Source organism: Echiichthys vipera (genome assembly GCF_963691815.1).
Source record: "Echiichthys vipera genome assembly, chromosome: 4".
Taxonomy (NCBI): domain Eukaryota; kingdom Metazoa; phylum Chordata; class Actinopteri; order Perciformes; family Trachinidae; genus Echiichthys; species Echiichthys vipera.
The window spans coordinates 26,172,440-26,195,564 of NC_139829.1; the positions used below are offsets into that span (position 1 = coordinate 26,172,440).

At 40.8% G+C, this 23,125-nt stretch overlaps 2 protein-coding genes across 2 annotated transcripts; both read right to left on the bottom strand.

Moving 5' to 3' along the window:
* Positions 1-848: 848 nt before the first annotated feature.
* On the bottom strand, positions 849-10,965 carry LOC310946354 (histone-lysine N-methyltransferase SETD1B-A-like; the record flags this gene model as incomplete). The annotated part of the gene is made up of 17 exons (XM_083912796.1): positions 849-1,022; positions 1,128-1,265; positions 1,498-1,617; positions 3,846-3,971; positions 4,058-4,224; positions 4,533-5,549; positions 6,114-6,524; positions 6,622-6,760; positions 6,844-7,034; positions 7,141-7,219; positions 7,313-7,429; positions 7,554-8,175; positions 8,441-9,453; positions 9,593-9,705; positions 9,809-10,079; positions 10,565-10,669; positions 10,828-10,965. 17 exons carry the CDS (start codon positions 10,963-10,965, stop codon positions 849-851), a joined length of 4,941 nt encoding a protein of 1,646 aa, XP_083768922.1.
* Positions 10,966-13,586: 2,621 nt separating this feature from the next.
* LOC310945607 (calcium release-activated calcium channel protein 1-like) lies at positions 13,587-18,793 on the bottom strand. Its single transcript, XM_083911753.1, has 2 exons — positions 18,477-18,793; positions 13,587-17,055 (listed from the first exon to the last, which is right to left on the bottom strand). Exons 1-2 carry the CDS (start codon positions 18,588-18,590, stop codon positions 16,513-16,515), a joined length of 657 nt encoding a protein of 218 aa, XP_083767879.1. The 5' UTR covers positions 18,591-18,793; the 3' UTR covers positions 13,587-16,512.
* Positions 18,794-23,125: the final 4,332 nt, after the last annotated feature.

The following is a 23,125-nucleotide window of genomic DNA, read 5'->3' on the forward strand; positions in this document are numbered from 1 at the left end:
ATTTCAGTGGTTACCAGAGCTTGCAGGTGGTTCATTATCATTTCGTGACAGACGTCCATTGATAAAGTAAAGTTCCAAGTGCTTTCAAGGAAGACTTCACATCCAAAATTACAATTTTCTATAACAATTACTCCCACAGCCGCATTACCTTGAATTCTTGGAGAAAACTTTGTTTCTCTCGCATGCTTCCGTGGTGAAAGAAGAATCCAAAAACAGAGACAATTCTTGATAAATTGAAGTAAGATGAATTGTTTAACAAAAGTAAAACTATATCCAAACATCTGTTTACAAACCGCGACACAACTTATTCCGTATAATCCCAGCTTCATTTATCCAGTCGTATGCTCAGTACTTCCCAAACACATGGGAAATCTTTTAAGACTATTTAAAACACTTCTGCATAAACAGTCTCACACTTATGCAGGCCTGCTGCTTGCTGTGTACATTCGATGGAATGAGAAAAGTTATGTTTCCTTCGAGAATTCGAGGTAAAACAGAGCGAGTAATTGATAAAGAAATGACCATTTGGAATGTGAAGTACTCCTTTAAAGCAGCTTACTCATCCATAGTCAGTGTATAGATCATGATTAGTGATCCGCCAGTTTGGAGAAGCAGATAGTACGGCAGTATAAGCTGCTGTAGAGGGGGACAGCTGCTGTTTAGGGTAGTTTATTAAATCACTATTCACAGAGCAGCACCATCACTCTGTAGTGTTTTATGAGCTCCTGTATGGCCTCCAGACAGTTGCTGACTGAATGTATTTTTTGACACATCTTCAGGGTCTGTGTTTATATTGTACAGTACATCAGGCAACTTCAGTTCTTGACACAAGGACACTTCACTGGAGATTAGTTCAAGGAGCCCCGGCAGCTATCTGCTCCACACAAACAAGGGATCTTTGTTTCCTCAATGGGAAACTTGTAGTCGTATGTGATCTCTTCATTGATGCTTATCGGCTGCCGGGAGTATATCACAATCTTCTTCTGAGACTCCACAGTGATGATCTTTGCATAGCAGTTAGGCTGCAAGGTAATTGAAAAAATCCATTAAAGATCATTTTAAACAAATCTTAATCTTGTTTAAAAATCACTTTCATCTTCAACCACAGCATACCAGCTCTTACTCACATTGCAGCTGTGGTTGATAAACCTGGCCGAGTTCCCATATTTAGTCGCATCGATGATGGTGTCCTGATCAACCCGGAACAAATAGCTGCTTCCAATGCCCTCCTCCTCATATCTCTGCTCCCTCATGTCAGCAATGACCTGCAAAGGATTAAGAAAATAGATATGCCTATATGTCATGTGACTGTTGTTTATCAGTGTCACTGCCACACTCCTGGAAAGTACCCAGAATAACCAGCGGGTCCCAGTGGGCCACTGGGTCCACCCAGGGGAAACAAACAGGGGAAAAGCTTGTCAGTGACATTTGTTACCAAGGGTGGGCACATTATGAATTCATTTCCAAACTGTGGTAGTTAGCTTGATTTTGTCTTACCTGTCTGATGATTTGACCCACATACTCAATCACCATCTCATCTGCTGCTATTGGCTCCATTGCAAACAGGCCCCACTCATGAATATGACTCCGAGTGAAACGAATCCTCTTCTTTCGGAACTAATATTAGACAAAAATAAGACACGTGCCCTTTCTTAACAACACAGGCTCCAACAGCTTCAAAAACTGACATGACAGTTTAATCCTTTCAGGTAATCACTGAAGTTACTGTGTTCTGTGTAGAAAATTCAGACCACAACCAGATCTTAAGCTTTGTAAAGCTTCCTTCACACTGCACGTCTTAAAGCACAATTCCGATTTTTTGCTCAGATCCGATATTTTGGATGTTCACATTACGTCTTTAAATGTGGCCTGTCTACGGATTGCATCTCACACTCCTGAAGTGGTCTGCATGCGTAGTTGATCATTGATGACATCATGCCACAACGGTGTTTACGGAATCAAAAAGGACTTTATAACTTAACGCTAAAAACAGTGTGCGGCAAATACGAATCAGATCTAGAACTTCACTATCCCTCCACTGGCCGCCTGCTTCACTGCTGTCCGCCATGTTTGTTTTGATTATTTTCCTGGCTCCGTCTGTGCCACACTTTTTTTTTTAATCAACTTTATTTGTCATTCTTTTACAAATCAGAATGACGTCAAAGTCAACTGTTCAGATTGCAGTCTCATTCAAAAAAATCGGATACGTATTCAATTCAGTACCACATTTAAAAGTAGCCTAATTCTGATTAGAAAATGTCAGACTCAATGTGACTTGTGCTGTTCACACTGTCAAAAGCAAATCAGATATGGGTCATATATGAGCGGAAAAATTGGATTCAGGTCACGTGTAACTGCAGTGTGAACGTAGACTAAAAGTTTCTCACCTGTAGCCTTTTCAGTGTTTTGAGCCTAACAAAAGACTCCTATTCACCGCTATTGTATTACCAGGGCTTTATATATATTTATTACGTCTAATTCCTTAGCACAAATCATTATCACTACGCACCAGACCTTTGAGATAAACAGACATTTTACTTCGCAGAACATAGGAGTTGCTGATGTACCGTTGCCTCGATCGGTTAGTTTGTTTGGATTATTGTGCGTCTATGGTGAATACTAGTTGCTAGTGTAGGCGATGTTCAATAGCAACCACCAAATTATTACTATTTATTAATAAAAATCTATTGAAATCAGAATTTGTAACTTTCATACTGCAAAACTTGATGATTGTTATATATGTTTGAGTCAGGTCGCCTCTTAACACCTATTAGCTGTGATATAATCACAACATACCACGGCCTTTCATGAGCTATTGCTGAACTGCAGTATATTTGCCACTTTGTAATATTTGCTGATGACACAGTCCTCCTGTCTCTGCTTACCAGCTATACACAACATCACAGCTCAGCCCTGCAGGACTTCATAGTATGGTGTGAAAAGTCTTGTCTTGAGCTAAACATAAGCAAAACCAAGGACATGATTGTGACCTTTTTTTCCCCAACAGAGACAGATGGCGGAGGCAGTCCCCACTGTCATCCAGCAGAAGCCAGTGGAGATAGTGGAGGTACATACAAATACCTGGGAACAGCCTTTGACCATCTGCTATGGTTTTCCTTTAACATGAAGGAAATCCTTACAAAGTGCCATCAGAGACAGTTCCTACATAGGAAGCTGAAGTCATTTGGGATTAACAAAGACATTCTCACCACATTCTACTACGCATTAATTCAAAATTTAATAACCTTCTCTTTCACTACCTGGTTCCACTCCATCACCTTGCAAAACAGTAACCGCCTGTTGAGTGTGGTCAAGGTCTGCTCAAAAAATCATCAAGCAGTCCGTCCGAACTCTCACTGCCCTATGAGACCAACAGACCGTAAAGTTAACACGCAGGATTCTTCAGCACCCCTCTCCTATTTCCTGAGTTTGAGTAGCTCCCCTCAGGGCGCAGACTCCACTGTCCGGGTTGCCAGACACAAAGGAGGAAGGCAACCTTCACCCCCAGGGATGTCCAGCTTCTTAATACTGATCACTGACTCATGATCCTATGAAATGGAATTATTTTTATATGCACTTTTTAACTGAAGCACTAAGAAAGCACTTTAAAAACTATTGCTATGTGTTGAATGTTGATGTGGGGTGTGTGTTGTGTGATTGTGCAGTGTGTGTGCTGCTTATGTTTATAATACTGTAATGTACCCTTTTAAATTGCCCCGCAGGGATGAATAAAGAGCTTTGAATTGAATTTAATTGAATATTTAACAGACCTGAAAATGGATATCATTTGGATTTCTTCCACTTTCCAGTGGAGTGTTACTTATCTTTACTTAAAATTGACTTACCTTCAGCTGGTTGAACTTGACCAGGTCACTATCGCAGCTGAAAGAGGACAGCAGGCGTCGCTGTTCAGACCTGAAGTCAGATCCAGCACGCAGTGAGGTCGGTTGCTGGGTGGGGATGCACATTCCCTGCTGAAATACAGTATATGTTGAAATTAAGCAGTGAATTAAATAAAGTGTGCACTAAGATCCTCACAATTTCCCCTTGTTAATACCTGGGTACTTGTAGATGGAAGCTCAGTTGCCTGGCTTGTGTCGTTGAGGTATTTCATTTTATCTTTCCTGCTGATTTTGTAGAATCCTTCACTGCGAGCAGAGCCGCTCCTGTGATTTGGCCGCCAGTATTTGTGTTCCTCACATCTCTCTGTGAAGACTTTAGTCAGTGAGCAGCAGTTAAGGAGGTCAAGCACAGGATATGACTGAATTCATTATTTATGTGTAGATTGATGTTTCAATAGCAAATATTTCATGGAAACAGTACTGTACAATTGATACTTAACTACAACATTATATAAGCTTTCCTCACAATTTACAGTTTTGACTTTTTTCTAAAATACCAGGATTTAAATACAATATGAATTATTCGTCATTCAAGGTAATCACACCTCTTCATACATTATCAGTTACTCAGTTCACTTAGAGTAAACTCACTAATTTAATTCCAACATGAAACTCTGTTAAAAAGGATATGGGGGTGAGGTATCCACAGGGTGTCACTGATCCACCCAAAGCCATTATCCCGCACTTGCAGTCTTTCATATGTACACTGCAGCAGCCTTGCATCTTCTTCATCCAGGCCCTCTTTCCAAACACTATGAAGTATCCTCCTCTCCTCACCGAGTGAACGCCACCTGTGAGGATGCCTGTGAGAGGAGAGAGCACCGGTGATTCTTTTAAGTGATCTCCGCCGATGATGCATTCTCCATCTCCTCCTTAGCCTCCTCAGCTGTTGTCGCCTTAATAAGGATATCTCTGTCTCTCTCCCATTCTCCTCATCCAGAAGCCCAGGCATATTCTCCAGTCCCTGCAAGGGCTTCATCCTCACACCTGAACTGATCCACATGCCCCTCCCATCAGCAGAGTCAGATAACGACTCAGAGAAGTTGCATGGAGAGGGCACTGAGATGGGGGAGCCTCTGATAGAATCATATAACAGGGGCTGTAAGGTCGCTGCCGTTTCTGTTTTCCTCCTGTGGACTATGGCTCTTCGAGGTAAGATGATGTCTCTTCCAGGAGTCTTTGGGGCTGTGATATAGGGATTTCTAGACGGGCATGTCACAGGAGGTGGGCACATCACTGTGCCTCCCTCTGACATGGTCGTCTCCTTGCCTGGTGTTGCCGGAGCTCTCCCAAAACTGTACTGAGTCGATCCACATCCGTCCTCTCTACCAGGAGTTTTGGGCATATCCTGGTATGATGGGTACAAGGCTGGGGTTTCAAAGGGATCTAGAACAAGCTCAGTGTTTGCTGGAGAGAGGGAGAGGACTTCATCTTCATCACTTTCCAGTTCAGCCACTATCCCCTTGCCTGGTGTTTGTGGTCGTTCCACCTCCTCCACAGCTGGGGACGTGGGTTTGCTTCTTATCAGAAGGTCAGGGTCGCTGTCCAGTAAGCAGCCAGTAGGAGTCGGAGGTCTCTGATTTTCTCTGTTTGCAAGTGACTCTTCTGTCCATTCAGGGCTCTCCATCTCTACATCAAGGTGTGGTTCTATGCAGATAAATAACAAGGAAATATTACAAAATTGTATTTTCACCACCATTTTCTATGAATATGTTTGTGCCATTGTTCACACAATTTACACACAGTCATGGTCCCCAGAGGATAAATAGTAAAAAGTTTGATCCTCTGCTGAATGTTAGCATGCTAACATACTAAACTAAGATGGCCATGATAAACATTAAACATGTGAAATATCAATATGCTAGCATTATATTTGTGAACATGCTGATTTCAGCAATAAGCTCAAAGCACCACTGTGCCTAAGTACTGCCTTACAGCAAGGCTGTAGATTCTAGTCTTGTTTAATAAATACTAAAATCCTGAAAAAAAAGTTGTGATAACCATGCACATTGAGGGTTAATGAATTACACCTATGTCAAACTATATCAGAACATGGTTATATTGTTAAATTTATCCCCATGAAGGGACAGAAAATTAGGATCTAGTGGATACTTTTTGAATACCAAGTTAGCATACAATTATCATCAAACATTATTTGAACTGTCTTAAACTATTTCCATCTACTGCTTTACAGCATGCTGAACATATAACCTGGAAGTCCTATGGGTGACAGGAGCCGTAGATGGTCCTGGGGTTCGCTGGTTTGGAGCTCCATCATGATGTCAAAGTCACAGGTGCCTTGTTGACAGGATGTGTACTGGTTCTCCTCAGTTTTCTCCCTGTGAAATGCATCTGACCAGTCCTGCAGGCCCAGCTCCAGCTGAGCACCAGGGGTTAGCGGAGCTGAGGGGGTGACGGGGCACTCAAGCTCCATCGACTCTTCATCTGACGATATGATTATACACTCGCCACTCCTGACGCCATCTTCTTCCATGTCTTCATCTTCAGGGCTGAGGTCAGAGTACGACGAGTCCTCAAAGCTCTCTGAGGAGAACGAGTCAGAGGAGTCGAAGTCTGACGAGTACTCGCTTTCCTCTGAGGAGCTGCTATCTGAAGAAGTCTCTGTAATTGAAAAAAGAAACAAAAACATTTATATATGACATAGGCATGTGATTATTCGCAGCGGTCAATGTTGCAGATATATGACCTTTAAACGTACCGCTATCAAAGCCCCGAACTCCATCACTAGTTTTGAGGGTGACCACATCTTCATTCTCTGTGCGTTTTTGTGGCGACTCCTTTTCTTTCTCAGGATGATTACTGTCCTGGTCACCATCATCATGGTCGTCTCTGTCACACTACGAGCACAAGATATATTATGCAGTTTTAAGAAGGTCATACTTTCCGGACATAGACAGTTTCGTGCAAAATCCCTATTTACCAGGATTTGAGGTTCATCATCTAGTGGCACAATAGCCTCCACTTTGTCTGATGTTGTTTCTGTATCTTTAATTGTGTTATCTTCTTCTTTCCCTCCATCATCATTATCACTATCAAGCTCATGTGGTCTTGCATGTCTGCGTTTGACTCTCTCAGACAAAGGTCTCACTTTGTCGTCCCCCTGTTTCACATCTACATGGAAAGAGAGAAATACAGTTGATCAGTACACAGTCTGAAAGAGACAAACGAGTGAATATATGGTAAGTAAATGAGGGTTAATAGCATTATAAACACTGACCAGAGCTTTCTGGAGTAGAACACGTTACATTTTCTATCTCCTCTAATGCAGCAGCATCATCAACTCTTTTCCTTTTTACCTGTATAGGAATAAGTTATTTTACATTACATTAGGTTGTGAACGGAGGTCAAATGCTGATGTGTTTCCTATTACAGTAAGCAGAATAGTTTACCTTGAAAGATGGCAGTGGAGGTCTTTTGCCCTGGCGACTGATGTGACTGAGGGGATTTATTTGTTTGTTTGTCTCTTCAACACTTACTGCTCCCCTTTTCAAAGGAGACACTTGTATCTAATGAATAAAACAATAATAACAATGAACATACTGGCTCTAAAAGTCCACAGAAACTTTTGTTTTTCATTTGTGTTATTTTACTCACCACTTTATAAGCTTATACGGGAGGGAAAGAACTTACCTTTGTTTTCTTCTCTTCACAGTCCCACCAGTCCTCAAATGCTTTGAAAGCGATCCCTTCGATCATTCTACGTGTAATGTCCTTTTTAATGATCGACTTCAGTTCATCCATGATGATTTGTAAAACTTTTTCTACTGTGACTCTATGAGAGTTTTCCTGCAAACGCAGGCAGCTTGGTGGTGGTACAAAGGGGTTAAACCTGGGAAAAGGTGGAGCGGGCCAGGGTGGTCGAGGGAATGGTAAAGGTGCACCGCCATGCCTTGGAGGATTCCCCTTATCCAAAGGGCCTGCAGGCTGCATGGGTAAGGGGTACATGTGTACAGGGCGTTGACCAGAGGATGACACCATCAAAGCTGGAGGGGGTCCAAAAAAGGTTTGTGGGGCAGGTATAGGAGGGGGAGGTGGAATAGTGGCAGGTTGATTAGTGGTGTCAGTGTGATGGCCCGGAGGTGGGATCCAGCCTGGAGGCGGGATAGGGATAGTGCCATTTGGCAGGCGGGGTGGGACAGGTTGAAGCGATGGGGGAAAGGGAGGCAGGGGGAAAGGGAAATGGATAACTGGAGGATGGGAGTACCTAGATTGAATGGCAGGAGGAGCTATGGAGGTAGGGAGGTGAGCGCCGCTATTGAGAGAAAAGGGAGGAGGCTTAAGAAGAGAGTTCTGTTTTGCGGTTGTCAAAGCTCTGGATGGTCTGTTATTCGAGTGTTCCTTATCCCCATTTCCTGCATGATGCTCCTGAGTAAGACACAAAAACATCTAAATGAATAATTTGCAGCACAGCATAATTAAGTTTATATAGAGACCAACAAAATACCTAGTACTTTTATTGTCATCAGGTGTAGATGAGATCTGGAGGAATTACCTTTGGATGTGAGAATGACTGGAACCTCTCTGCCTCTTTTTCATTGTTTGTGACTGTGAAATCAGATGGAGACTGGGAGTCTCTTGTTAGAAACAATACAGCTTGAGTGGTTTCATCCTCTATATTTTCAGTGAGTGACGTTGGACAGACATCCTCCAGATCATTGTAGGAGCACTGGCGTCTGGTTGTAAGTTCTGAAGTCTTCAGAGTGCAAACATGTGCGTCATCGGAGATAGGGGAAGCATTAGCAGAGCAAGGCGAGGTTGGGCTGTCTTGAGAGTGCACATCAGCCTCCAAAGTCTTTCTATCAAAGAATGAGGGGTCAGTACTCTGGCTGTTAATCAGCAAACTTTCAATGCGGGAGTCCAAACTCTCTACCTCTAGACGGGGGTTGCTAGTGGAACAGTTAACAGCAGATGGAAAAGATAAATCTGTTATGCGTGGGGAGGATGATGTTGTCTGACGGTTAGCTGTGAAATTAATGCTCAGGATGCTGAAAGAATTGTGGTTCCGATGTAAAGCTTTAGAGGGAGCGATAAACATGTCTCTGGACTCCTGACAGGGGGAGGCGAGATTAAAGGAGGGTTCTGTTTTATTGTCAGTAGAGAATTGAGCATTGTGACCCCACAGTGCAAGCTGCTGGCTGCTAGTTTGTATTTGAGAAGAGAGGGGGTTTGGTGGCTGTGGTTGGCAATGTTTCAAAATTAAGTTGGCTACTGAGACTTCGCCGGATGCTCCTCTTTGATTCCTCGCAGGCTTGCGATGACAGAGCTCTCGTCTTAAAGGTTTGTGAACACTATAGGTGGAGGGCTCCCCCTGCAAGACCGGAGTCGCCTGAAGACTGGAGTAGCAAGAGTCCTGGGAGAGAGGAGTCGCAGACAAGCAAGGAGTGTGGGGGGTTCCCTGAGAACGCGGTGTAAGTCCAAAGATGCAAGGCGTATCCTGCCAAATACTGGAGTAGGCTGTGTCCAAAGAGAGGGGCGTGGCGATGCTGGTGGGGCTGATGATACTTCCCTGTTGCTGCGTGGCTGAGCTGACCTGTAAGAGATGGATAACATAGTGAAAACAAAATAACAGCTGGGAAATGTTATCATAAATTCATATTTATTTAACACCTGGTTTATAAATACTGAATATACCATTACTTCACCATTGTTGGCGGCTTTAAAATATTTACCAGCAAACTGTTGATTAAACTTTGAATAGCTTGCTCATTGCTGCCCACTGGCAACGTCCAAGAAGTGTAAAGGCCACGTAAGAGGAGCTGGAGATATCGCTCCCTGTTTTCACCTGAGGAAAGGAAAAACAGGGAAGGAAGGTTTCACATTTCACAATTGATCAACAACTACTTTCAATGCATTCAAATGTGAGGGATCCCTAAAATCAGCTTTACCTCTTGGATCAATTTCCACATGGATAACATTTCCCATCACTGACGTCTGATGGAGGTATCGAACAGCGTCTTTTGCGGCCCTCTCCGTGTCAAAGACGACCTTTGCAATCCCTAAATGCTTCCTGTTCTTAGGATTGTAAAATATTTCCACCTCTTCAATGTTCCCATATTTATTGCACATATTGGTCAAAAACGCCTCCCTCACATTGTCATTCAACCTGGAAAATGTCACTTCTTTGGGAGGAATGGGGCCAACATACCATTCATCAACCTGCAATGACAAAGGTAAACAAGTATTAGTATTATTATTTTGAAAATGATTCATTATCAGTAGTACTATGATTGATCAGTACGAAATGCTGCTACACTCCACTGTGCCATACTGTCACTTAGTTCTGTAGGAAATGCTGCTACATTTTTTAACATTTTTAACACTTATAACTTATCGCTCCTTCTCACTTATTAGTTTGTACTTGTTTCATTTCAATCTGCTGCTAAACTGAACAGTGCGTATTGTTGTATATTGTATATACCTACGCTTAACCACGACGTCTGTTGCACTCTGTCACACTTAGTTCATTGCTTGATTTATCTGATGTTAGCTTTATTTTGATTTGATTTATGTTTATGCTTATTGTTACTCTGATCCTTTTCCACCTTTGTATTGAAACTGTTGCAAAATAATTTCCCTCGGGATAAATAATAATAATTCTTGAATCTTGAATTTTGAATTAACATGATGACTATAAAGATGACCTTAAATTTAGAAATCAAAAGGTCAGTCTTGTTGCATTTGCTCCACAGGCGGCAGATGCGGGGATCTCTGACTGTCTCCAAAGGAAACAGACCTAAGTCCTCCACCTGTTGAGGAAAACAACAACAACAACAACACCCATTATTATTATTACAATGGAGAATATATTTGCTTGTTGTTTTGCGCAATATTGTAGAGGATACATATATTGACAGACGTTTATCCAAGAAGAACAGACAATACACAGATAACGACAAATGCTCACGGGTATGTTAAAGTGTTGTCCATCATAACGGTAGACTTTGTACAGTCCTTTCGTCAATGCAGGGTCAATTATCAACTTGCAACTTCTCCAGTGCTGCGGCGGTGTCTCTCTCTCAGTAGTTTGTTTTTCGCTTTCCATTACATTCGTCAAACCCTGGAAAATCAACGTAAATACAGGCCGTTTGCATTCATTTCAGTCATTTGTAGCAGGATACGTGTCTAGTGTACGTTAGTCCGCCACTGGAGGTTAACACGCCCCGACAGGTGATGGAGAGCAACACCTGTAGCGTTATCCGTCTCTAAAAGATAACACGTTGTTACATGGAAGTTGTAAAACATACTTCAGGTTAAGTCGAACGAAAACACTTTGTCAAGCTTACCTGTACCAAAGTTTTATCCTTTGGTGGAGCAACATTGTGGAAAAGCTGTTGAGATTCTCGGTGTTTTCACGGGTCGTCCGTCTCCCAGGTTGGAGAATGGATCCATCCGCCAGGAGAGGAGACAGAGGCGGAATATAGATCCCTCGGCGACTCGGAAGAACACAAACAAATTGGAGGGGGTGGTTTAACAGGTGACAGGTGTTTTTCTGTGCACCCTCGGGCTTTGTGAGACAATAATGTGGTGATTACCCACACATAAAAAGTAAAAGTTATGTAGGAAACCATGTAGGCTAGGCTTGTTGTATGTGATTATCACAAGCTGTAAATACACACACTACACTACAAACACATTAAATGTCAACACGTGGACAGTTGTAGCCTATATAGTCCCTTACAAATACAATAACAAATCAAAATTAATTTAAAAAATATATATTTTAAAATGTGTTATCAATTTGAATGTAAATGACAGTAGATACATTTAGTAGTAGGGCTATATTTGGATTATATATGTATTAGAGTATGAATGTATAATGAATTTAATCAAGCACAATATTTAAAATATGATATGAACAATTAATAAAATATGAGTATGTGACATTCAATTCATCTCATCTCATCTCATCTTCATCCGCTTATCCGGGGTCGGGTCGAGGGGGCAGCAGCTTTAGCAGGGGACCCCAAACTTCCCTTTCCTGGGCCACATTAACCAGCTCTAACTGGGGGATCCCGAGGCGTTCCCAGGCCAGTGTGGAGATAAAATCTCTCTACCTGGTCCTGGGTCTTCCCCGAGGCCTCCTCCCAGCTGGGTGTGCCTGGAACACCGCCCTAGGGAGGCGCACAGGGGGTATCCTTACTAGATGCCCGAACCACCTCAACTGGCTCCTTTCAACGCAAAGGAACAGCGGCTCTACTCCAAGTTCCTCACTGATGGCTGAACTTCTCTATGATAATGATAATAATTATAAATATGATCAATGACGAGTAGTGGTAATAACAGCTGTGATACAGTGAGACATATCACTGATGATGTTTTTATGGCTACAAATTTTATAATTCAGACTAATGATGGTATATGAGTAATTGTGATATTATCAGCAGGAAGCGTCATGCCGGACCACGGCAGCAGAGACCTGTGAGACGACAAAGCACAAACAACTCCGGGGAAGAAGTTGAATTAGTAACATGCATTGATGAGACATGAATGATACAGACAGAGAGGAGAGAAGCTCAGAGTATCAGGAGCAGTATTATCCCCCGGGCCTGACAGACTAGGCCTATAGCAGCATAACTGAACTTAACAAAATCAGCTTAGTGGGCATGTATAGGTATTTACCTACTTTACTACCTATACATACATAGTCATATACGTCTTGTGTACTTATCTGTAAAATTGAATAAAAAAAATTGGAAGATAAAATAAATAATATTCTTAACACTAACATAATACATACAGTTGAACAGTACAATAACATGATATAATATAGACAGCAGTATGTTATATTATTGTGCAATAGGACAGTATAGTTTGTGTGTATAATACTAGATAGATGATGATTACATATATAGATATATTGATTAGATATTCAATATAGTAATGTGGTCAATAGTTATGTTGTTGGAGACAGTTTAAATACAGACAGACAGTTTAAATACAGACAGATAGACAGTTTAAATACAGACAGACAGACAGACAGTTTAAATACAGAAAGACAGACAGTTTAAATACAGACAGACAGGGTGAAGCAGTATATCGAGGAAAGGCTGGACTATTTGTAGGCGTGTTTCAAAGTGAGTTTCACAGAAAGCATTTCCAAACCTTTTCATCGGTTCATACCACAGCCTCCGTGCGGCTGTACAAATGACATGTAGCTGACATTTAGCTTCGGCTGCAGTCACAGTTTCTGTTTATCTCTGGGTTATCTCTACAGTATACACCAGCAGCCAATGCAAGCATTCTTCCTCATCTGTCATTTTACAAAACACGAGCCAGAGAGAATTCATGAGAAACACAGAGGAAACCCAACTCAGCCAGAGGAATTCAAGGTTGTTATTGGAGGAGATAGGGCTGTGGGAAAACCATGCTAGGCACAGTTTACACTTAGATAGTCTTTCAAGAGGTAAGTAACACACAATTATACTTGTCTGTTGTCATTGGAGCTGCAGTATTTCCATCTCAAAGTAGGAATGCATGCTGGCTTGAACCAGTTTAAATGTAAAAACTGAACAAAGTGTTTATAATGAGGGAGAAACATAAGCATGTTTCTTTCTTTCAGGAACATGTCGCATCTGTATTTGACAAAAGTGTTGTAAATAAACATTTATATATATTAAATAAATCACAAATTATCTCAGATATGTTTTATTCTCAAACCAGCAACAAAACATCATGGTGACTCTAACCATGTTATAACACCACACAAAGGCAAAACTTACAATACAGTATTTACTAAAAAAAACCAAAACACTTTAAAGCTGTGCATTGAAAAAGCAGTGAAACCGCTATATACAGTAACATACACTGGGTATAAATAAATAAACCACAAAAGTGGAAACTAAAAAACTTAAGAAACATGCATTGGTTTGCATTGATACATTTCTAAAAGTGTGGAAGTTCCTATCACAAGTGTCCAGAGTGTGTGCAGTTGACATAAATAAAAATGTCATTTCTTGTGAAGAGTCTTAAAGAACACTTTAACAACCATTTTACTCAACCGTCTGTATGGTACAAAGCCCTCCTTTCTCTCTGCTACGTATGCATCACAGAGATATTATCATCTGGTTTGGACAATGTGAATGCAAATTTTGGGAGCTCGTGCATTACCCTGACTCAGCATTAACCACGTGTAGGAAGTGGGTAATAAGGACCACGACATTTCCTTGATATAATTACAGCAGGTTACAATTATGGGATATGACGACACCATTACATGAGAGAATAACTGATAAAAAAAAATGTCGTACAGCTCTAAGTATGTGCACGATTCCTCATTTGTGCTTGAACAGAGTTATAGTACCAATATTACAGTAAAGACAATTTAAAAAGTAAATCAAATGGTCAGACTCGAGTAAAACTAACAATGTGCCGCAGGACAAAAAAAAAAAAACCTCTATATTCCACACAGACAATGTGTAACCTAAACAATGAGTGAACACGCCCAAGCTTGTAACCTAAAAGTACAAAACTTAAACACAACACCCAATACGCACATGCTTTGTAACAATTAAATTCATCAATACTTCTTCAAAGCCAGAAACCATTTTTATGGATGACCGTATATTTTCAAAAACAACGTGAAATCGAGCACAATTCTCTTTATTATTTTTTTTAGAGATGTATTTCCCAGGAGTACACAGACTCAGCCATCACTGCTCTGAATGCTACCCTTAATAACTCGTCTTGGTTGTCACAGAACCCTTGCTATAAAATATGTTCACTATAATAACACACTTCGGTTAAAGGCACTAGCACGTATATTAAGACGTGTTCTTTTGCGTCAGATAGCACACAAACACTGATGTTTCATAAAAGACCTGCTCAAATCTTAATTTTCCTTTGGATTCAGTTTTTTGGTAATAAAATGGAAATTGTTTAATAAACCGAAAAACCTAAATACAATGTGGAAAGTAAAGGAGCCTAAAACATTTGGTAATTAGGGAAAATAAAAAGTACTTCCAAGGAACCATTCAGTCAGGTGAAGACCTAAATGTTGTAAATGTTTTAAAATGATCCAACTTGTTACATTATTTTGGTTTTAAAGCATGCAGACAATAATTCTAATACAACTTTAATATCAGCCAATTCACACCTTCAATATGAACATCTGTATTGATAATAAAGGCTTGGTAATGCTCCCTACAAAGCCTAACTTGAAGCCGGGCAAACTTGAGAACAGGAGAAATCAATGCTGTGGGATACTCTTAAGGCCACAGGCGGATGCTGCAGTGGTGGTGCGTTATACAGGGAGTGTGCCCTCAGCAGCAGAGAATAAACTGGGAGTTTGACCGCTCAAGTAGACCAGTTAAGTACAGAGGGAAAAGTCCACAAACAGGCCTCACCGCAGTTTACATGAATATTGAACAAAAGTTCAGTTGAGTCATATTCCATTGAGGAAGTGCTCCTTTAATTTAGTAATTGTTATTGTTTTTATTCTGATGGGGATCTTCCTCAGGTCAGGTTGACCCAGATTTGGGGTTTTTCAGTGTCGGTGGTACAAAGTCCTGTTCTTACATCTGTGTTGTAATTTGTACCAGGCTATTTAACTTCATTAAATATCCAAACAAATTCCAATTCCTATAATAGCTCCCTCAAGTGTGCATTTTAGTTTAGTTTATTACACGGCTTTGTTGAATACTCAATTCTGATTGATTAATTACGCCATTGTCTGTTATTAACAGCCCACTGTGTGACTGACCATTGCGATGGACACAGTTCTGATCAGGAGGACCACGTCCAGCAATCTGCAGGAAGAAGCCTGGTAAATTTAAGGTCAGCTGTGGCAAAAAAAAAACAGAAACTTGAGCTTTCCGTCAAAAACAATTTGTGTCAAATTATTGATTTCTTTAGTTAGTAGCTGTCTAATGAGCAGGCTAACGTAGAGCGAGCAGGTCATTATTACACAGCTTTATTGAATACTCTATTCTACTGTCTGTTATTTCTGGAAAGCAGACCGCTGCTATGTGTAACAGACCGTTGCTATGGATGCGGTCCTGATCATAGACTCTGGAGGACCATTTTCAAATCCAATTAAATCCTTTTTAAATCAATATTTTGTCTGAAACATTTGCTTGACTAATTAGCCGTGTGATAAGATGGATGGTGTAGAGTGAGTGGGTCATTATTGAGAATTAAAGCCCTGGTGGTGGTGATTCAAGTTCCCTCTGGGTTACAATTAACAATAATGACCCGCCTGCTCTACATTATCCTTTGCTTATTAGGATTCCCATTACCTAACACCACCAGCTAGTCTTTCTGGGCTCCTTAAGTGGCTTTAAGTGCCCTACAATACCTTATTGTACAATATGATTGGATGTGTAATTAAGGAAGACACTGATATTTTAGTGCCTGACAGCAAAAGATTTATCTTCAAGTTAAAGGTAAAACTATTTTCCTTATGTATAATGTGTGTAGACGTTTGTGGACATTATCCAAAAGTGGAGTCGACACCTACAATACTTGACAGATTTCAATTACAAAACAAAAGCATCTGAGCACAACATGAACATTAAAAAATAAGGCTTTTATAACAGATAACAATAAAGTCATTGTTGAATGTCTGTTGCTGCTGTGTGCTAAGTGGCAATAATCAAGGGTAATGGATAGCGGCCTTCAGGTCGTCATTCTCACCCCTGTGGTCCAGCTGGTTCTGGAGCTGAATGACCTGTTCAAGCTCTTTGATCTGCCGGTCCGTTTTGTGACTGACGAGTGTGCGGTAAAAGTGGACGGCGAACATGATGAAAACGAGTCCAAACGGCACCATGATGCAGGTGGAAGCGATGGCTGCTGCCTCACCGGAACTTATGGTGCCGTTGTTGTCCTGGCTTCTGAGGGGTAAGAACTTCACCCAGCACAAGAGCATCACCTCGGTCAGGAAGAGGAGGGTGCCGATGACTGTGGAGAAAGCCCAGGCCAATTCTATGTGGCGGTGCATGCGCTCATGGGGAGACTCGTTGACAGAGTTGAGGTTGTGAACATTGCTGACAGCCTCAAGATTAGGGAGGATGCAGGTGCTGATCATGAGGGCGAAGAGGTGTACTGCAACCAGAACTGTGGTACAGGCACTGAAGGCTATCAGCAGCCCTGGTGGATACTTATGATCCCGCTCCAGCTGCACCTCCACCATGGCAACCTGAGAAAAATCATACAAGAAAAGTGTCTTTTCCCCACTTGATAACTGAAATATCAACATAGGACTATGCACCTACCTGAAACCCCTTTAACCAGATTTCATCAGTAAGTAACACAATAAACATGGCTGTCATATTTATATTACTGCACTCTTGGTAGATTCTAGAGATGTACCGATGTACCATTTCTGGTAAATTGCTGGAAATATTCCAGAAACAAAAATATGACAGGAAATGCTAAACCTTTTTTGAAAATTACATTTCAAGGATCTTAAAAGTTTAAGTATTTTCTAAATATTATACTAGTTTAGCCTTTTTTTCTCCATTTTTATTTTATTTTTGAGATCCCTTTAAGTACCACCAGAGGTATAATAGGGTGACCAGACGTCCCTGGTTTCCGGGGACAGTCCCCATTTTCAGTGACCTGTCCCTGGCTACTACAGTCTCCGGAAATGTCCCAGATTTCAGTGTGACTGAAAGATCCGAAAAACATAGGAAAAAATGTAAAAATGGAAATGTTGACCAAACAACCCATATAGTTGCACACCCTACTACTCACAGGCAAAAGCCAAAGGGGTTTGATATCTCCAGGTCAAAGGACAAAGAAGCATAATAGATTTAAGTTTTGTAAAAAATCATTAAAAAAATCATTAAAAATATATTATTCAAAAACAAGCATTGAGTTACATGAGGAGTATTAGTCTCTATGTTGCACAAGTGGTTTGGCATAATTGAATGAAATGGTTAAAATGCATAACAGTTTTTTATTCTGAGTATAAAATGAATGTTGAATATCAAACCGACTTAATACTGCTCATGTTCTGGAGGTTTTTACGCCTCTGAACCAAAAATGTCCCCGGATTTTGTCTCAGAAAGCTGGTCCCCTTATACATGTACCACAGTTTGAGAACCAGTGGCCTGCTGTTTTCAGAAATATTGCTTGTTGTATTTAAATATATGACATTGCTGTTGATTTGTAGGTTGCAAAAAAAAAAAAGATAATAATAAAAAACAGTGGGGGTGTGCGGTCTACTTGTAATGGCGGAAGATTAACCCGGGCTCGGGGGGTGTGTGGGCGAGCCTCTGAAGTTTCCATAAACTCTTACTCTTGATCCGTTATCTTTGCACTGTTGCACCGTGAGACACAGCTCCCGCAGAGGCGCACATGACTGCACAGACGAGTTGTTTCTGTCGATATTGGGACCTGTTTGAGTCCGCGGTCATAATAACACTTGCGGTAAATATTGACGCACGGGAGCCGTCATTAGGCCTGCGAAAGTGCGCTCCTCACCGCCGCAGCCCTCCAAAACAATCATCTGCGTCACATAGATCCGCGGTTCATGGTCACGGCCTAAGTTGGGTTTACACTCACCGAGTTAAAAAAACTGTGCAACAGGAACAAGTGAAGCGGAAGAAAACTTACCATCGCGAACCCGGACAACAGGGCTGAAGTGCGGCTGGTGGCTTTTAACTTGGCTCGACTCAAGTACAGTTTTCTCCATGACAGAGCCTGCATGGAGTGCTCGTTCAAACTCATTACGAAAGTTGCTCCAAGTTACAGCCCAAATCTGCTTTTTTTTTTTTAAATATATAGGTGTAAACCGGGAGGATTTACAGGATGCACTCGATGGAGGAGACGGATGAAGAGAGCGCAGGGGATTTGAAGGCAATTTACAACATCTAGATACTTCTGAAAGCTGAAACTATGTCAAAACTTCGCTGCAACAGCTGACCGACTGTCAGAGTCGATCAGGAAACACAAGATACCCACAATCCAGTGCGTTACAAACACCCTCCACAGGCGCTGCTGCTGCTGCACTCACTGCAGTCAGTGCGCCTCCCAGCTACGCGTCACGAAGCGGCTGTTTGTTCCCTCTTGAACATAGTGTCTATCGAAAGTTATGATACCCTTTTGAAAAAGTCGTTTATGACATTATGCATAAAAAGATCCAGCGTGATTTACACATTTTGCCTTAAAACATTCAAGTGTTTTTTCTCTCAAAGTTTCCGAAAATTTAAAAAAATTAAAAACTAGAATAGCAGGGTTGGAAAAGTGATGAATAACCATAATAAACATTATCAAGTATGAGCAATCATCCTCCAGATTACACACCAAGTTAATTGGCCTCCACCTGACATCAATTGTGGTGTTTTTGATTTGACTTCAGAATAAAATCAGCTGTTCCTTGAGGATTCCACACCTAGTAGTGCATGATAACAGAAATAATAATTCATCATGGTTGGAAATGTGCTTTCAAAGGCTTCAACTATCCCTCTGAGTACCGTTCAGAGTATTGTCCAGAAGTGGAAGGCACATGGCTCGACCCAGACCTTACCTAGATTGGGCCGCCCCTCCAAACTGGATGATTGAGCCAGGAAAAGATTGATCAAGGAAGCTAACAAGATGCTCATGGTGGTCTTAAAGGAGTTAGAAGTCCTAATGGCAGAGATTGGTCGATCTGTGCATGTGACAACAATTTCACAAGTTCTACATGTTTGGCAGGGTGGCAAGAAAGAAGTGCAGAAGAAAAAATGCCTAAATTTCATTTTTTGGGCTGAACTCCAAGCGCTATGTTTGGCAAAAACCAAACACAGAACACCACCCCAAACACACCATCCCTACAGTGAAGCGTGGTGGTGGCAGCATTATGTTGTGGGCTTGTTTCTCTTCAGCAGGGACTGGGCTATTGGTCAGGACTGAAGGAAAATGGATGCTGCCAAGTACACCCAAATTCTTGAGGAAAACCTGCAGCCCTCTGTTAGACACTTGAAAATGTGCAGGTGGTTCACCTTCCATCATGACAACGACCAAAAACACACCTCCATAAAAACAACACAGTGGCTAAAGGACAGGAAGGTGAATGTCCTTGAGTGTCCGAGTCTGAGCCCTGACCTGAATCCTACAGAACATCTGTGGATGGACTTGAAGAGTGCAGTCCATCGCCGCTCACCACAGAATTTGACTGAACTCGAACAGTTCTGCAGGAAGAATGGGGAAATATTCCCCAATCTAGGTGCACAAAGCTGGTAGAGACGTTTTCAAACAGACTGATGGCTGAAGTTAAATCAAAAGGTGCCTCCACAAAGTATTAAATCTGGGGACTCATCACTTTTCCAACCCTGCTATTCTAGTTTTTCATTTTTTTATTAATTTTCTGAAATTTTGAAACTTGAATGTTGTAAGGTGAAATGTGTAAATCACACTTGAAAAACATGTATTTTAATGTATTATCATTTCAGGCTGTAAAACAAAAAAAATCACTCTTTCAAAAGGGTATCATGACTTTCTATAGGCACTGTACACCCAAACAGTGCCACTTTAAATACACTTTATTGCAACTTTTAGCGTTTTTTCATTGCTTTTTATTTATTTGTTTATTTTATTGAAAGATCCAATACAAACATTACTTTTTTTACATGTTCCAGGGTTATGCACAACACAAAACATTTCTAAATGTAGAAACAATTATAACATAACTTAAGATGGACAAAGACACTAAAACAAAGAAAAAAGAATAAAGAATAAGAAAAACAAAAATGAATCTGGAGTAAATTTGAAATTCTTAATAATCTAAACGTCTAATCGTGCCAATTTATTATTTATGAGTTTTAAGTTTTCCATTGTGGTCAAATAAACGATTTAAATCTTTAAAAATATAAAAGGAGCGTAGTTTGTTAAGCCAAATCATTTTATGGGGTAAAGCATTTTGCTAAGATAATGATCAAATGAATCAGACCTAAGTTTCATCTGTATTTGGGATAAAGAGTTAGTTATAAATTCATATTTGGTAGTGTTACATTTTTTACAAAACATTTTGAAAGGTACTTCTGTAGCTAAAACCAAAAAGAAGTGACAATTTAACTGTGTGTGTGTGTGTGTGTGTGTGTGTGTGTGTGTGTGTGTGTGTGTGTGTGTGTGTGTGTGTGTGTGTGTGTGTGTGTGTGTGTGTGTGTGTGTGTGTGTGTGTGTGTGTGTGTGTGTGCGTGTGCGTGTGCGTGTGTGCGTGCGTGCGTGCGTGAGTGCGTGCATGCGTGTGTGTGATTTTTCCTGGATTTATTGTCGGCAGTTTTTGAATGAATCCGGTCAAATTTCTTTCAAACCAAAAATCTGCCAAATTAAGCCAAAATATTCTACATCCTGGATCTAACAGAAGTCTGGTAATGCCGTTTATTTTAACAGCCATTGACGTTTCTTTCAGTTATCACTACCTCCTGGAAAGAAAATATTATACACTCAAATCAATGTGAGTTGCTGTCTCCCCTTTACATGAGCAGGAAGTACTCATATTTCCAGACTACAGCAGATCGTTGGATTTATTTGACAACAATAAAAGGTCAACTCCTCAAAGTCGGCCTACAATTACATTAAAGTTAAAAACACAACAAAGCAAATCACTTATTTCTGTTGTGGTGCTGATGCAGCAAGTGAGAAAGTTTTAATAATCTGAACTACCCTTCATTTCTTGGAGGTTAGGTTTTGCAGACAAGCACAAAGCCTTTTAAGGGAGAGAATCAGAAACGGGGAGTTAAAGAAACAGCCTTAATACCTAACCTAATGGAAACCCTGCTCACTGCACATTAAAAACAGATGTACAGACAAAGTAGGCTACATTTCTGCAGGCTATTGGTAGAGGAACCTCTAGAGGTTAGGCCCAATGCCCCCTCGGCCTCGTGACAGCAGCTGTGTACCTGTGATCAATCATAAAGGAACAACCAAGTTTCTTATAGTTTGAGGTACAAATTTGTATTTATTCATAAATAGGGCTCCTTGGTGTTGGCATAGAAGCACTCACACTGACACCAGGGTTCAATGGCTGCAATGCTTCTGCTTTAAGATAGATCAGTAAGGTGCTTGAAAGCCCTCAGTCAACATTACATTATTTTTGAAAAAGTTACAGGGCTATGTTACTATCAGTTGGAAAGTTAGTTCTTTGCATTGGCACAGGGACTGATTTAGATTTAGTAAGTCATGCGAGACACTCGTGAATCCATCTCTGCATAGTCAGACATTTTAATTTGAAGTCTTGTTATCACAAGAGACAATTCTGTAATCCGAAGAGGTCGTAGCCAGAAAAATAAATGGGACCATGGGGAGAAGTGTGCATGCATGCGTAGTCAACCTGCATGTATGGCTAAGAATACAAATTATTATTATTATTATTATTATTAACAAAAAACAAACAAACCCTGAAACCAATCACAAACCATATACTGTATAAAAAAACATGTACTGCTTTTCTCTGCCAATTCTTCACACTGCCACTGGATGACGCCAAAGTAAGACGTGTTAAAAGCTTAAACATAGTGGCTTTACATGACTCATTATTATATCACCATCATTATATCACACAGTCCAGCCCTGAGTCGTTGTTGTTGTTGTTGTTGTGTTTCTGTAAGTACACTGAATCTAAAACCAAGAGATAACTTTGAGGTCAAAGGGCTGTCTCTTACCTTTAATTGTGTGTGGTAATTGTAAATGTTTAAAGCCTACACAAAAAGAATAGTCCCTCAGTTTAATGGGAACATAATGTATTGGGCAAATTAACAAAATCATCATAGCTAGGTTATATCTGGTAGCATGTTTTAGTACACCTGGTAATGCCTGTACTTGGATGGCTTTTTGCTTTATGTCTGGTGTTCAGCAGGTGAAACACCTGCTCAGGTGGACTGAAGTCAGCTGACTGTAACGCCAGTGACAGACAAAACTCATTGCCTTGTTTTGGTCATTATACTACAACATGTATAAAATGTGTAAACTCAGCTGACACGGAACCTATGAAAAATAATGTTACGTAAATAAATTCCGAGGCGTGGATTTTACCTGTAGGCCAACGCCACTCACCGACACAACCGTAAAAAAACAGCAGAAGCGAATACGGAAGTGTGTAAGAGGGAATCATCTTGCGTTTCTTACTGATCTTCATTTCCTGTTGCATTGATGCCGCATTCAAGTCGCGCGTTAATAGTCGTAGCAACGGATGTCACCGTTCTTTTGCGACGCAGTAATGTGGCTTAATCTACTATTATATACGCTAGTTCACGTGTAAAACACGTGTACAATAATTTTTATTT

Excerpts from the sequence above, each read along its gene's own strand:
- LOC310945607 (XM_083911753.1), bottom strand. The coding sequence starts at position 18,590 with ATGAGTTTGAACGAGCACTCCATGCAGGCTCTGTCATGGAGAAAACTG. Across the intron at positions 17,056-18,476 it reads TGTTGTCCGGGTTCGCGATG|GTTGCCATGGTGGAGGTGCA; the intron begins GTAAGTTTTCTT and ends GATTTTTCTCAG.